Here is a 15920-nt window from a genome sequence, read left to right on the forward strand (position 1 = left end):
GGACTCCTCATAGTTAGGAGGATATCGTCAGAGGATAATCTAGCAGATCCGCTTACGAAGGGACTGAGTAGGGTTAAGCATTTGCAGCACGCTAGGAGCATTGGGCTGAAGGACAATGTTAGTTTGGATTAGATAGTTTAGAAATATGTAATAGATAATTGTAATTGACATTTGATGATTAAATAAATGAGTGTTATTTATTAGTATAGTCACTGTCTTATGTTAATTGTTTGACTATTATTTTGCTTTGCATGTTCTGACTTCCTGAATAATTGAGATAATTAAGAATAATCGAATTATTCAAATGGTCCACAGTCGTTCATATGTTGGAAGTAGGTATGAATGAAAACTGTCATGAATTGGTTTGTATACTGTCTGAAAGGTATTAGACATAACAAAGGTTTGTTACAACGTTCATGAGTGCTTATGAATAAGTTTTAAGCATTGGAATAAACTCGCACTTGCTAGAATCGCTTCATGGAATCTATTGCAAATGATCGCAAGACGATAATATCATATGGTCTTAAAACCAATATATATGGTTTATTGTTTGCTAATTGATTGTGCATTGATAATGTGAAACCGCATCAGTAAATTGATGTCATAAAACGCATTATTGTGTATAATTTGATTAGTGAGTAGTAAATGCATATAAGTCGAAGTTTTTCTGTTTCTTTTATCCTAAGAGGGTAAAAGCTATATCACGGCCCCTCGATGATTTGATTTGACTTATGTGTCGGGCCCGATCAGGACTGAATTGATGTGTTCAATTAAGTTCTATGTCAAATGAACATGAGATCGAGAAACAAACTACTGGACAATAAGTATGACTATGTTCCATGAGATTGCCTGCACGATATCTAAAACAGAGGGATGTATGATCCCTTATCTAAAGGACAGGTTACTGATAAGATCAGAGTTCGACAATGTCTTTGAGAGCTACGATTGCTAATTGAGTTATACTTACAATTGTGGTTACTAGACTTATCTTAGTGGGAGACTATTGGATTAGTGTCTAATCCTGTAACCATATTTGGTACGTACTTGATCCGGTTGTGCATGGTCCTTTTGGGTTGCCTTCACCAAAGCAACTTGACTGGAGAAATAATACAGAAAGTGGTTATTATGATTCATTAATATATTATAAGAATAATATATTAAAGGAGAAATCATATTTGTTTAATTAATATTGGTCAATAATTAATTAAGAATTAATTTTGTGATCAAATGTAATTAATTAAACTAGAGGGGCTGAATTGTAATTATGTAGTAGTTGCAAATTAGGGCATTGGTTGCCCCAAGGAAGGGGTGGACGAATTCAATGGGATAAGGCCATAGAATTCGTCCAAGGATAAGGGTTCTAGAATTATCTTATGGATTGCTTGGTGGGCAAGCAACTAGATAAGGATAAGGACTGAAACCCTAATCTCTACCTTATATAAAGACCCCTTGGCTAAGGGAAATCGACGACTTGATAAAAAGAAGGCTTAGAGCCGATTTCCTGCCTCTCCCCTCTCTCTCTTTTTCCTCTCCATTTGCTTGTGGTGTTTGTGAGCCATTAGAGGTACTACACTTGTGGTAATTGCTTTCCAAGACAAAGAGATTGAAGATTTGTGTTGTTATTACAATATAACAACAAGAGGTATGTAATGCTTTCAACTATATAGATTTCGAAATACCTAGGTGTATGTTAGGGTTCTTCTTGTGTTCATAAAGTTGTGTATCTAATAGAGAAAACATAGATCCAAATTTAGGGTTGCATGCACACATAGGATTGTTTGTATAAAACCCATCAATAAACTCACCTTGGGTTTGTGGTTTCGGTTTTGAAGAATAATGGAAGAAGATGGTGTGGTTTTCGGCCTTAGATACTTCCTTGAAGAGAACTTTCGAACTTAGAGGATTTCTAGGAAGTATGATCACTAAATGAAGTCATATAAGAAGTTTTTCTTAGCTTAAGAATGGAAATCAAGACTTATGTATAATAAAAACTTACCAATGATGGTGATATAAGTGAAAGATCTTCTTGAAGCACCTTAGATATCTCAAAATTTTTGATAGATGAGAAGGGATGTTCTTGAGTGTTTGTGAGGGAGTTTGAAAATGTATGAGTGTGTGTTGTGTTGTGTTGCTCTCGGCCGAAGATAGAAGAAAGAGATGGGAGAGAAGGCGTGAGGTGATAGTTGCATGGAGATATGAGAAGTTGCATGAATATATGTTGAGTATAATGCTTGGTTATCCTACATGTAAGAATGAGGTGGATTGTTTTAATCTTTCATTCCTTTTTTTTCATACTTGGGCCGAAATAGGCTAAAGGAAGAAGAAATGGATTAACTTGGCCCACTTCTAAACTTGGTTCGAGACTATGAGGTTTATAAACAAATTTTTTGGCCCATTGGGCCTTTAGGGTAGTTCACAGACCAAATTGTATAAAAGAATGGGTTTTATGGCCCATTAAGGCTAATTAGGTTAGTTATGGCCGAATAAGGCTTATTAAGATAAACCAATTCATTTTGGATCCATTATGGCCCAAAATGTTAAGTTTCATGAAAGTGGGTCCAATTAGAGCCCAATTAAGGGTTCTAAGCCCAAATTAGTCAAATTGGAAACTTATTGGTCCATTAGCCCCAATAAGGAACTCCTAGCCCATATTAGACTTAAACTGGAATTTTAGGGTTTCCAATCTTTTGTTGACCAATTGAAGTGTTTGTATAGGGTTTTTTGATGAAATCTGTTGTCATTGAATAAACACCAAGCATGCTTTCAAAATTTTGGTTACAATTGCAATCATCGCTATAGTTATAAGGATATAGAATTTCCTAGTTGTGACACGAGAGGTAGTAGCACGTCATGGAGTGCCTGTCCCGGTGGTGTCAGACCGATACGTCCGGTTCACTTCCAGGTTCTGGAAGTGGTTTCACAATGATGTGGGTACTCGTCTCCATTTCAACACTGCTTTTCACCCTCATATGGATGGACAGAGCGAGAGGATGATTCGGACTCTCGAGGACATGCTCCGGGCATGTGTGTTAGATTTCGGTGGCAGTTGGGATACGTATCTTCCGTTAGCGGAATTTTCATATAACAACAACTATCACTCAAGTATCGACCGGCCTCCCTTCAAGATGTTCTACGGGAGGAAGTGTAAGACCCCAATTTGTTGAGGTGAGGTCAGTCAGAGGGTCATGGGGAGTATGGAGGTAGTACTCAAAACCACAGAGCGGATTCAGCAGGTCCGGAGCAGGCTCCAGATTGCTTAGAGTCGGCAGAAAAGTTACATCGACAAGCAACGTTCAGACTTGGAGTTTCAGGTGGGCAATATGGTCCTCCTGAAAGTGTCACCTTGGAAGGGTGTTATTAGGTTTCAGAAGAGGGGCAAGCTAGGCCCCAGGTTCATTGGTACATTTAGGGTTTTAGCCCAGGTGGGTCGGGTTGCTTATCGGTTAGATCTTCCAGCAGAGCTCAGCCAGATCCACAGCACGTTCCACGTCTCCCAATTGCAGAAGTGCTTAGTGGATAATTCAACAGTGGTACTTCTTGCGGACATTCAAATTGACGATGGCCTGAGCTACATCGAGAGACCCGTGGTGATTTTAGATCGCAAGACGAAGGAGCTGAGGAACAAGAGAGTGGAGTTAGTGAAGTTACAGTGGCAACACTGCAAGGGCTCGGAGTGGACGTGGGAGCCCGAAGAGGAGATGAGAGAGCCCTACCCAGAGTTGTTTTTAGAGACAACAAACTTCGAGGGCGAAGTCTAAGACAAGTGGGGGAGAATTCTAACACCGAGTCTCAGGTACACATTTAATTCAAGTCAAACTTTATATTTTATCTTTGGACTCGACGAGTTGGAGGTTCAACTCGTCGAGTAGGATCGACTCCGGGTCGGGGAACCAAGTGACCTACTTGACGAGTCAGAATACCAACTCGACGAGTAGGAGCTGTCTATTAGAAACCCTAATTTTTATGGTTTGTATCCCTATTTAAAGAAACATAACACCCTTGTGGCCTCCTTATCACTCCTCAAAGTTTCAGCAGCCAGTCACACGAGGTGAGTTTCCTTCCAGTAGGAATGAGTCTAAGGCACCAAGGCCAGCCCGTAGCGTGTTATGTCTAGCCCCTGTCTGTACATAGTGGTTGGAAAGTATTGTTTAAACGCTTATATTATAATAATAATAATAATAATAATAATAATAATAATAATAATAATAATAATAATAATAATAATAATAATAAGACTAATAATTAGTCATGGTAAATATTAGACTAAAATCTAGTGGTAATAATACTAGGTTTCGTCGAAGGAAATTATTTTAAAGTAAATGAAGCGATGTCTGAGTACCGAGTCACCACCCTCTCAGGTTAGTGCATGGTCCCTTTCATCTTACACATAGATATGAAGTATTTAATATAAATTACATGTTGTGAGTGCATAGTTATTTTCATCTTACACATAGATATGAAGTATTTTATATAAATTACGTGCTATGTGTGCATATTATCTGAGTACTTGCTGTCTATGCTAGATGAACGATTTTATACATGTTTTAAATGATTTAAACTGTATATGTTTTTTATATCTATGATAATGTTGGGGTAAAACATGGGTAGATGTAATAGATGGAATATAAGTTGGATGATGAGTTGAGAGGTGTTATAGACCACGAGGTGAGGGTGAGAGGTGGACGATGTGAGAAGCCTTTCCCAAATGATGGCCCCATCATTCAACAGAGTATGGATGACAACCAAAGACTATTCTAGACAGTCCAGTGGAACACTAGCAGGCTCGCAACCTGTAGGTGTTGTGAACGATGTGTTCACCCGGTGTACTCTAAACCCTGACGTCCATGCAGACTTGGTGCCTAAACCTTGGTGATCATGCATACTTGATGCCTAAAACTCGGTGATCATGCAGACTTGATGCCTAAACCTTGGTGATCATGCAGACTTGATACCCAAACCTTGGTGATCATGCAGACTTGATGCCTAAACCCTGGCGACTATGCGGACTTAGTGCCTAACCTCTGGCGACTATGCAGACTTAGTGCCTGTTGTGTAAACCATGGCAATGATGGGCTTCGTGCCGATTCCTTAGGATGATCCTTAGGAATAAATGAACGAGGAATAGTTGATTCTTAAGGTAGATCCTTAAGACTAAAGAAGATAATGGGGATTGGTAATTGGGTTGATTGTTTGATTGTTTAAACATAATAATTATATTATTATGGGTTGAAAACCCTATGTACTCACCAGGTTTCCCAACCTGACACACTCAGTTTATTTATATCACATGTGTTGTTATGAAGTCACATTACACTGAGAGACGAAGGAGATATAAATCACTAGTGATAATGAATGTAAGTTCTGTTTATGCTTATGTTTCTGTATTGACGATGACATCCCAAATGTTTTAAAATGAATAAAAATACTTTTATTCGGAAATGCTTTGATAACGTATTTATCATGTTTTACTGGAAACAAATTCCGCAACATTTTTATTAAAAGAGGTACTTTGATTTTTATGAAGCATAAAAAAAATCGGTCTTTTCTGGCCGTGAAAATAGGGATGTCACAAACTACACACTCACTTGATCAGAAGATGATTTGACAACACTACGGCCTGTAGAAGTAGTATTATTTGGTGAAACCGGGAGATCTTCACAAAAACCGGGCTTCTCATGGGCAGAGCTTCGGCTCGGGAATTTCACTTCTCGGAATCTTCGGGCTATTGGACTCGCTTCAGGTCTCGGGATAATACCAGGGCTTCGGTGGGTTAAAATAGGGCTTAAAGAGGGTATCGGGAGTGGGAGAGAAGAGATTGAGCAACCAAACTCGACTGCCCCTTGAATTCTATTTATAAGGCCATTTTTCTGGATTCACGTCGTGAATTTCAAATATTCACGTGGTGAGTTCAATAGTCATCAAGTGCGTCATCGCAACTTGTGTCTGTCAGGCTCCATAAGTCATAAATATTGAGTTCACGTCGTGAACACTGTATTCACGTCGTGAACTTTGATAGTTTTGGGGTTTCATGCCCTGAACTTCATAAATTCATAACTTTCGCATACGAACTCTATTTTCAACGTTATTTATATCCACGCGTAGGTAAAAACAATATCTACAACTTTTGTTTAGACTTCATCGGCTAATTTTGACTTTAATTTTTGTTATATTATTTTTAGTAGGTCGGGACAGGAAAACTCTGTTATAAACTCATAACTTCTTCATTCGACGTCTGTTTTCATCTGTCTTTTTACCATTGAACTACTATCGACGAGATCTTTGATTCTCATTTAGATTGTTTCGGCTAGAAATCCGTCGATCTCATATTCGAACTTCGGGCTGCATACTGCTAAGCTGAAACTTAGAAAAATTATAATTTCCTCATACGAAGTCAGATTTAGACGTTCTTTTTATGTACACTCTCAGTTTAACGTATTTTACGACTTTCATTTAGATTGCTAAGGCCAAATATTTCTCTAACATAAATTCACTATTTACGTCACGCTGTGTCGTGTTGCTCTGTCGCGAAACTTCGGCAGGTCATAACTTATTCGTTATAACTCGGATTTCGACATTCTTTATATGCACGGAAACCTTGTGACATATACTCCAACTTGGTTATGATTATTTATTATAAACACTCTTCTATAAAAAAGTTATTTTTGATGCTTATCATCTCTAAATTGACTAGCCCTAATCTACGTGCGTTACAGTGGGCGGGGCCCGTATCTCCTAGTTGGTGGAGTGTGGGCGGGGCCCACATCTCCTAGTTACATGTTATATGTGTATGGTATGTGGTAGTTTGGGGGAGCTCATTAAGCTTCGTGCTTATAGTTTCAATTTTGGTTTTAGGTACTTCAACAAGCAAAGGGAAGGGCTCGAGTTGATGGCATGACACACACCATAATTTCTATTAGTCTGGGAGCTTACTCTGATATTTATTATGAGACAATTATATGTTGACATATTTTATGAGATTTTGAGATACATGTTTGATGATTTGATTTTATGATGATAATATTATGCTTGTTAAATGATTTCAAAAACGAAATTTTTGGCTTGTATTTTTGGGATGTTACATAAGTCACCTTCTAGAATCAGATATGAGAGTTTGGTATGTTGGCTTAACCAAATAAGTGCTTAATGAGTTGGGTTGGCTGCATGCAAAGTACGCAGGGCGTACTCAACTCGTACACTGAGCGTACTGGCCCCGGAAGGAGTACGCCAAGCATAAGTCTGAGTATGCCTAATGTGCTCAGTTGTTTGACTTTTAGGTTGACTTCCTCGGGTTTGGGCCATATTTTGGGTTTTTAGGGTTTGGGCATTGTTGAGCCATTAGACTTTTGACTTTGGGCCATGGATATACTGCGAGATTTCTTGGAATTAGGTCCATGATGGTTTTTAGGCCCAATTAGAAAGTTGGGTCATATTGGGCCTTAGGATGCCATTTAGGATTTTGGGCCTTTTGAGCAAATATGTTGAGCGTTGGTTTTGGTCCAAGTAAGAAAAGGGTAAAATGGTCTTTTACCCTGGGTATGGGACAAGTAACTTTGATTGTGGATTATGGGTTGATATCTAAAGATTAATTGGATATTATTTGATGATGTTAGTGCGAAGATTTTCCAGATCAACAGACCGAGACTTTTTTAAGAGATTCAGCAGCCTGAGGTGTGTTTCTTCACTAGGTTTAGCGAGTCGAAGGCACCAATGCCGACCCATGGTTTATTATGTTTACGATGCTAGTTGTCTGCGTGACTCTTGCATGTGGTATATGTTTATCTGTATACCGGGCGGGGCCTGATGCCGGGTGAGGCTTGATGATTATATTATATGCTATGTATCTTTGTGATTTTTGCATGTTTTTATATATTTGTATGTATACCAGGCGGGGACCGATGCTAGGCGGGGCCTGATGACTGACAGATCTGTTCCGAGCGAGGCTCTATGTCGGGCAGGGCCCATTATATGTTTGATATGTATGGTATGTGATATTTTAGGGAACTTACTAAGCTTTGTGCTTACAGTTTTCAGTTTATGTTTCATGTATTTCTGGTTCGAAGGGGAAGAGCCCGAGATGATTGTAGTGCACACACCACATTGTTCTGTATTTTATATTACACTGATGTACTTAGTTGTTTATTGATACACTTTGATTCACCATGATTTCTATGATGTTGTTTTGGATAATGATTTTATTAAATTAAAAAACAAAATTTTAGTTTTAATTTTTGGAACGTGACAACGTCTCTGAAAAAAATCGACTGTTTTGTCTCCTCTTATTTTCAATAAATAAATTCGAGAGTAATGATTTTCTTGTTTTCTTACTTTTCTCTCATCAAATAAAACTCTAGAGAAATGTGTAAATAAAATACGAGGACACATTTCATTCTCTTTCTCTCCTTCTCATAAAAAAAATCTTAAGAACACAATTTTCTTCTAATTTTATTTCATTTCTTTGCTTAAAAAAACTCGAGAACAAGACATTAATGATGAACCTTTCCAATATTATCATCCAAGAACTATAGAAATAAGAACTAAAAATGAAAATTAAATCCATCATTTTTTTATAATCACATAAACAATCTAATATAGTCTCTAAATATGTTTAAAATACTCCATAAATAAATGTTTACCCGACCCGTGGATCGTCAACTACCCAACAGGCTAGAAATGATTCACGTCATTTCCCTTTCTATTCGCTTCACAGATGCGCACATTCAACGCACCTGGACGGCTGGATCTTTCCACTGAAATGCTTCTTCTTCCAGCGTGTTTCAGACCTTCACTTCGAATAACCCTTTTCAAACCCTTTCTGTGGACCAACATTGCTGCGAAGAATAAGAGTAGCAGAAGCCTCTCTTTCCCAATTGTTAGGGCATCTTCCGTTTCAACCTTTTCCACTGCTAGCGAGGCCGCTGTTATGGCGCAAGATGGACCGATCAATCAGCATCCCTTGCAGGTTTGTTCAAAATACCCGCTGATTCTGCGTCTTCGATTTAGCTTTTCGATGTCTTTGATGTCAATTTGTATTTGCTCATCGCTTGTTCTGCATGTGCTTGGTTTAAGGTTTTGCAGAAAAGGTGAACTTGGAAACGAACAATTCTTTTAAAAATATCAAATAATAAGGTTTTGCGATTGTGTTGTTCCCATATTGGAAAAGCTAATAATCTTGGAAATAATAAGGTTTTTCGATGTCTTTGATGTCAATTTGTATTTTCTCATCGCTTGTTCTGCATGTGCTTGGTTTAAGGTTTTGCAGAAAAGATGAACTTGGAAAAGAACAATTCTGTTTAAAATATCAAATAATAAGGTTTTGCGATTGTGTTGTTCCCATGTTGGAAAAGCTAATAATCTTGGAAAGGAAATTGAGGTGTGAAATCACTCATGAAAGTTGATTTGGGGGATTAATGAATTTAGGAGCATTCTTGATGGTAAATAGATGTTTCTACTTATATATTTTTTAATAATCAGAGTTAGCTAGTTATCTAGATGATGCTTTAAGACATGTATTTTGGATCCTAAATACATTTCTTGAAGAATCATTTAGATACTTAGCTGCACAAATTTTGTGTAATGACCATCAAATATTCTTTTTTCACTAATGATAATTTAATTATGTTCATAGATCACTGGTATTTCATGCGGTTTCCTCTGTTATGTGCTATCCTAGATTTTGTGTTTTAATACTTTGGTAAGGAGCCTGAAAATTGAAAACAGAAGCTTACAAATATAGCTTTAGGACATAATATTAGGCATGGTGTTCTAGGATTATTGTCATGAAAGTAAATATGTATACCGTTTTCTCTTTTAAGTTTTAACCTAGGCTTCTTCCTCACTAGGTGTGGAAACCACCCTTCATCTCACCATATTTTCTTTTCTCTCTCCCACACGCAAATCCAAAGCTAATCCCATGCTATGCCATTGATTCCAATTAACCACACATTCTAACCTTGATAGCGTTTGGTTCGAAGGAATGGAATGGTGAAAATTCATTCTAGAGGGATTGGAATGGAACTGAAAATGGTCAACACACACCACCTACAACAACTATACCACATAAGACCTTCCACAAGAAGAAGTAACCATTTGTTGTTTTTTTACAGGTGGCAAAGCGGTTGGAAAAGTTCAAAACTACAATCTTCACACAAATGAGTTCACTCGCCATCAAACACAACGCGATCAACCTCGGCCAAGGCTTCCCGAATTTCGACGGTCCAGATTTCGTGAAAGACGCGGCAATCCAAGCCATCAAAGACGGTAAAAACCAATACGCACGCGGCTACGGAATCCCCGATCTCAATTCCGCCATCGCTTCCCGATTCCAAAAAGACACCGGAATCACAATCGACCCGGAATCCGAAATCACCGTCACTTCGGGGTGCACCGAAGCAATCGCCGCAACCATCCTCGGCCTAATAAACCCTGGAGACGAAGTCATACTCTTCGCCCCTTTCTACGACTCATACGAAGCTACACTCTCAATGGCCGGAGCTAAAATCACCTGCATCACGCTCCAACCTCCCGATTTCGCCCTCCCTCTCGAGAAACTCAAATCCAAAATCTCGAAAAACACACGTGCGATTCTTCTCAACACCCCGCATAACCCAACCGGAAAAATGTTTACAAAAGAAGAACTCGAACAAATCTCGTTGTTATGCATCGAAAACGATGTTTTGGTTTTTAGTGATGAGGTTTATGATAAGCTCGCGTTTGAAATGGACCACATTTCGATCGCGAGCTTACCCGGGATGTATGAAAGGACTGTGACTATGAATTCCTTGGGGAAGACTTTTTCGTTGACGGGGTGGAAAATCGGGTGGGCGATCGCCCCACCGCACTTACTATGGGGAGTCAAACAAGCGCATTCGTATCTTACGTTTGCGACGTCCACCCCGATGCAGTATGCCGCAGCGGTAGCGTTAAATGCCCCGGATTCGTACTATGAGGAGTTGCGAAAGGATTACAAGGGTAAAAAGGAGATTTTGGTGGATGGGTTGAAGGCGGTTGGGTTTAAGGTGTTTCCATCAAGTGGGACTTATTTTGTGGTGGTGGATCATACGCCATTCGGGCTTCCGGATGACGTGGCGTTTTGTGAGTATTTGATTAAGGAAGTTGGTGTTGTGGCGATTCCTACGAGTGTTTTTTATTTGGATAAAGAGGAAGGGAAGAATCTTGTGAGGTTTACGTTTTGTAAGGATGAGGGGACGCTTAGGAGTGCGGTTGAGAGAATGAAGGAGCGGTTGGTGAAGAAGTGAGGATGTTATATTATGTTATGTTATGTACTTTGGGTGACCCTTAGTTGATGACCTACATTGGAGTTCTATGAATAAAATGTGGTGATTTGAAAATAGATCTATTTTGTTAACTATGGTATTTATATGATAATACACTTATAACATAAGTTTTTAGATGTTGATTTGAAAATACATCTTAAACAATCTTCTTAATAAATTCTTTACTTATTTGACTTGTTAGAAATAAACTATAATCAAAATCGATTCATTTATGTAAGTTTGGGAGATCAACGAAACAAGTAAGAGAAGGAAAAGGATTTTGAGCTATTTTCGAAAAGTAAGAGGCTCAATTGTAAGAGGGTATTTCTAGTTTTCTACTAGTGCTAAAAGGGAAAGAGGAGCAAAAGGATAGATGTGAAATTTAAGGTAAAACTTGAGGAAAAATATTCATTACTGCAGATGTGGATTTGGATTGATTAGAAGTAGTAAGCAAACTTGATTAAGAAAGATCTAGTTAGTTTAGAATATTCTTTAAATCGGAGATAAAATCATCTTTTTGGGTTTTGTTGTAAAGTTCTGATTTTGGTAAACTGTTAAACTTACTAGTGTTTTGTTAGCATGGCGTTAGATAAGGGTTGTATATCATATCATGAGTTTGTGCTTAGATAGATAATCTAATTAATACATTTTGAAATCTTAGTAATCAGTTGTTATGTTTGATTAAGGGATAATGTCACCGTGACTCTGAATTTTTAGTTTTGGTTTATATAGTACCTATGTTATTTTTTTGGCCTTCTAAAAGTATGAATATCATTATATTAGAAAGGTCATCCGGTAAACATTTGCATAGTAAGGTTGCCTAAGATTGCATGTCATGTCATTTAAAATTGGTTCACATGGTGCTGAATACTTTTTAAAATTGGTTCATATGGATTTTGACTACCTAAATGTCTCAACTTTTAGCATTTTCAAAAATTGCCCACCATTTTCGGAATGGTAATATCGGACTTCAATGATATATAATTTGATTTTTTCTCGTATGCATCAATACTTATTAAAAACATTATTTATCCATTTTGAAATGTTTTAAATCATGTGTTTTTCACCAAAAAGTCACATTTTATGTTTTGTACTGTATCTATTTCCACTTCATTATGTTTCCTTAATTTTTTGTTAGATTTAAATACAAAAAAAATATTTTCTCGAAATTTTGGATTTGTTAATCGGATTTTAGACATTTTATTGAAAATTTGGAATATTTTTCACCTGCCCGGAATTCGAAATCCGAAATTTTAATCTAAAATGTCATTTTCATGTCATAATTATATACTTTTAGTTTGACATATAATTAGTACAAAATAAGCTTGAAATGCCCCATATTTTATGACATAATAATCATCTTGGTAAAACCAAAAACAGTTGGATTATTTATTTATATTTGAAAATTTTGGATGATCACTTCTATATAAATAAAAAGCTTTCAAATATAGAGAGTAACATCATCCAACTACTAACTATTAAGGGGGTGATTGAGAGTGTTTTTGAAAAACATAGACTTTCTGAAAAAGCCAATAATTTTTGTTTTTTTGGTTAAAAAATTAGAATTTACCAAACTTTTTTTTTTTTTTTTAAACTTATTTACTTTTTTTTTTTTTAAAGTTAATAAGTTAAATAAATCATTTAAAAAAAAAATACCATACAACCTTTAACCCCTAAAGAGTAACACAAGAAGTTGATAGGGGCAACCAAGTCTAAAATTTTGGTAGAAGTACAAAACAAACCAAATCTTTCAGCAATCTTTATTTCTTTATCGACAATACGGAGAGTAAAGTCCTGCATCAAAGGGGTCAACTTTCCTTCGCATTTCCGTTATGTGGTAATCAACCATACGCGTACACCGACCCAGCTTATATACCTCGCCAACAACTTAACCAGATCTCCTCCTCATTCACAGAAATGCAGCACTAGTTGCATTTCTTTCTACTCCGATCTCATCTCTGATTCTTCGTAGATCCCCTTCGGGTCATCCTGTAGTAGACAAATCATGAATCCGCGTGCAAATCATGGTTTTGTCATTCTATTCCTCTTCGTTTTCCTCGTCGCATCTCGCGTTTTCGCTCAGGTATATTCTTTATGTGTTTGTTGATTCGCAATTGAATAGGATATGAGCCAAAGCTATCCATTGCGGAGAATTGATTTGAATTCTGTTTACTTTTGTTGATTTCAGGATGTTGCCGGTGATAATGAGAAGGACGACTCAACCGGATCCATTATAGATCTAGGTCGGCGTAGCAAAGTGAGTATACAAAACCCTATTTTTTTTAATATGGTTGTAATTACATTCTACCCATATCACATGCGTCTATCAAAAGACATGATTAAAGTTGAAAAAATTAAGTCACTTCAACATACAGGGAATTTGGGATCTAGAGGTATAACAGTAAATTCATGGTCATATAGCTATAATATTGTGATTTGTGAACTGACTTGAAACTGTTAAAACCCTTATACACTGGAAGCCCTTCTGTTGAGGATGAGCATTTAGACACATATGAACTCTTTCAATACTGATTCATAACTTTCCTCTTTCCTATGTTGAGGTTTGAATAAGATTCTAATTATTATTCATCATACATCTTAATGCGTGAATTTACTTTAAACAGGTTGTTGTGGAAAGAATTAAAAACAATGTCATAGGTGACAAGATTGATCCAAAAGCTGTACTAAATTTGGATCCTGGTCTTGGTGTTTTGGATGCATTTTTTGCCAGTTTGTCAATGATTCTTGTCAGTGAGGTATGTTCTTTCCCTATCCTTTTTTATATAAGTTTCCACAAATGTTTATTTCTCAAAATTACATAACCCAATATTCAATTTATTGCTTCCATGTAGATTGGAGATGAAACTTTTATTATAGCAGCTCTTATGGCAATGCGTCATCCAAAGTCAATTGTTCTATCAGGTGCACTCAGTGCTCTGTTTGTTATGACTGTAAGTTTGCTACTTTTCTTGATACCCTTTTCAGAAGATAACATATTTTATCCACAACACTAATTGCAACAATGAAAAATCATATATATATATTAGTGTGCTTCTAAGTTTAGTTTGGTTTTACTTGGTATGTAGATACTTTCTACAGGGCTTGGTAGGATTGTTCCAAATCTGATATCAAGAAAACACACAAACAGTGCTGCTACAGGCATGTATTGAGTATTGACATTTTATATCATATAAAATTAAAATTGCATATAAAAATATGAAGATTGTGAGACATCTAAATCGTTTTTTCTACAATCCAGTTCTTTATGCCTTCTTTGGGCTGCGTTTGCTCTATATTGCTTGGAGATCAGACTCAAAAGCATCTCAAAAAAAGGAGATGGAGGAAGTAAGTTCTTTTTTTTTCTTCATTAAGGGTTATAGTTTTTATATAAATTCAGGCTTTACCTCATTATTAAATACCCAAAAAACATTCCAGAAATCTGATTCTATCACAAAATATATGCAGGTAGAAGAGAAATTAGAGTCTGGACAAGGCAAAACAGCTGCCCGAAGATTCTTTTCTAGATTCTGTACTCCTATTTTTTTGGAGGTATAATATTGTTTTTTTATTTCATCTTTTCATTTAATATGATTACTCATTAGTCTATGAGGAGCTGTTTCTTTTCGACTTAACAGACTTAATAGAGTAATCACTTAATATATGAACGTATACACAACAGTTTCTTTTTGACTTAAACTGGATAAAATGACTTAGTGCATTAAGACACTAACCTTTTACGGTTTTACCTATCTATCTTTCTTCTTTTTACTGATATTATTTTGACTCTCTTCTGTGGTTGCAGTCATTTATACTGACATTTTTAGCGGAGTGGGGGGACCGAAGCCAGATAGCAACTATTGCTGTAAGATTTTTCTTTTTAGTTTTTACCATTAAGTGTTGTCTGGATAAATGATATTTAAATGTATCTGATAAAATGAGTTTTGTGGTTGGAATTTGCAGTTAGCGACACATAAAAATGCAGTTGGTGTTGCATTAGGGGCAACAATAGGTCACACGATCTGTACATCAATAGCAGTAATTGGGGGAAGCATGTTGGCATCAAAAATTTCACAAGGCACGGTTGCGACAGTTGGGGGTTTGTTATTTCTTGGGTTTTCTCTCTCATCTTACTTCTACCCTCCTCTATAACCTCGTGTAATTTCACTTTGTTTTATTCTTTTTGTATTAATATTAGTTTATGTAAAACGTTATGTTGATCGATATTTTGACACATCAATATTCAATAGTCAAAACAGTACACTTGTGTTGTGTGCATTATATATTGTTGGCCACTTCATCTATAAAGGATAATTCAAATTGGATTACAAGAGGTTTTTCATCGTTCAAGACGATTAAGCTTTTGCAGCTGCAAAATTTGGAGTTTCATATGTCATTAAAGGAATGATAAGTAACATTTCACTACAATTGGCAAGATCCTCTTGATCATACGCTCTAGGATGTATATTCATATCTAAGTTTAGGTTAGAGGTCATCAATAAATGTAAAGTATCATTACCTTGTACCTGCAATAAGGCAGACACGGTTTAACTTTAGTATGAATCCGTTTTGCAATCCAAGACCTCAAATCAAACAAAAAGTTGTTAATGAGTTACACAAAGTGTATGGAGAAAAGGATACTTGGGATGA

The 15920-nt window shown here is 36.7% G+C and overlaps 2 protein-coding genes across 3 annotated transcripts; both read left to right on the plus strand.

Annotated features, from left to right (window-relative positions):
* Positions 1-8682: 8682 nt before the first annotated feature.
* Positions 8683-11350, plus strand: LOC145015094 (Pyridoxal phosphate (PLP)-dependent transferases superfamily protein). 2 transcript variants are annotated; one of them, XM_078973545.1, is made up of 3 exons: positions 8826-8959; positions 9251-9431; positions 10104-11350. In XM_078973545.1, exons 2-3 carry the CDS (start codon positions 9408-9410, stop codon positions 11253-11255), a joined length of 1176 nt encoding a protein of 391 aa, XP_078829671.1. In that variant the 5' UTR covers positions 8826-8959; positions 9251-9407; the 3' UTR covers positions 11256-11350. The 2 variants fall into 2 exon arrangements, with proteins under 2 accessions (XP_078829670.1, XP_078829671.1); XM_078973544.1 differs by lacking the exon at positions 9251-9431 and having other exon boundaries at positions 8683-8959.
* A 1790-nt stretch (positions 11351-13140) lies between these two features.
* On the plus strand, positions 13141-15551 carry LOC145017638 (GDT1-like protein 4). Its single transcript, XM_078975628.1, has 9 exons — positions 13141-13356; positions 13462-13530; positions 13898-14029; positions 14126-14224; positions 14360-14432; positions 14533-14618; positions 14739-14822; positions 15076-15135; positions 15234-15551. Exons 1-9 carry the CDS (start codon positions 13279-13281, stop codon positions 15420-15422), a joined length of 870 nt encoding a protein of 289 aa, XP_078831754.1. The 5' UTR covers positions 13141-13278; the 3' UTR covers positions 15423-15551.
* The last annotated feature ends 369 nt before the right edge of the window (positions 15552-15920 follow it).

Source organism: Lactuca saligna, chromosome 9 (genome assembly GCF_052625555.1).
Source record: "Lactuca saligna cultivar CGN05327 chromosome 9, ASM5262555v1, whole genome shotgun sequence".
Taxonomy (NCBI): Eukaryota; Viridiplantae; Streptophyta; class Magnoliopsida; order Asterales; family Asteraceae; genus Lactuca; species Lactuca saligna.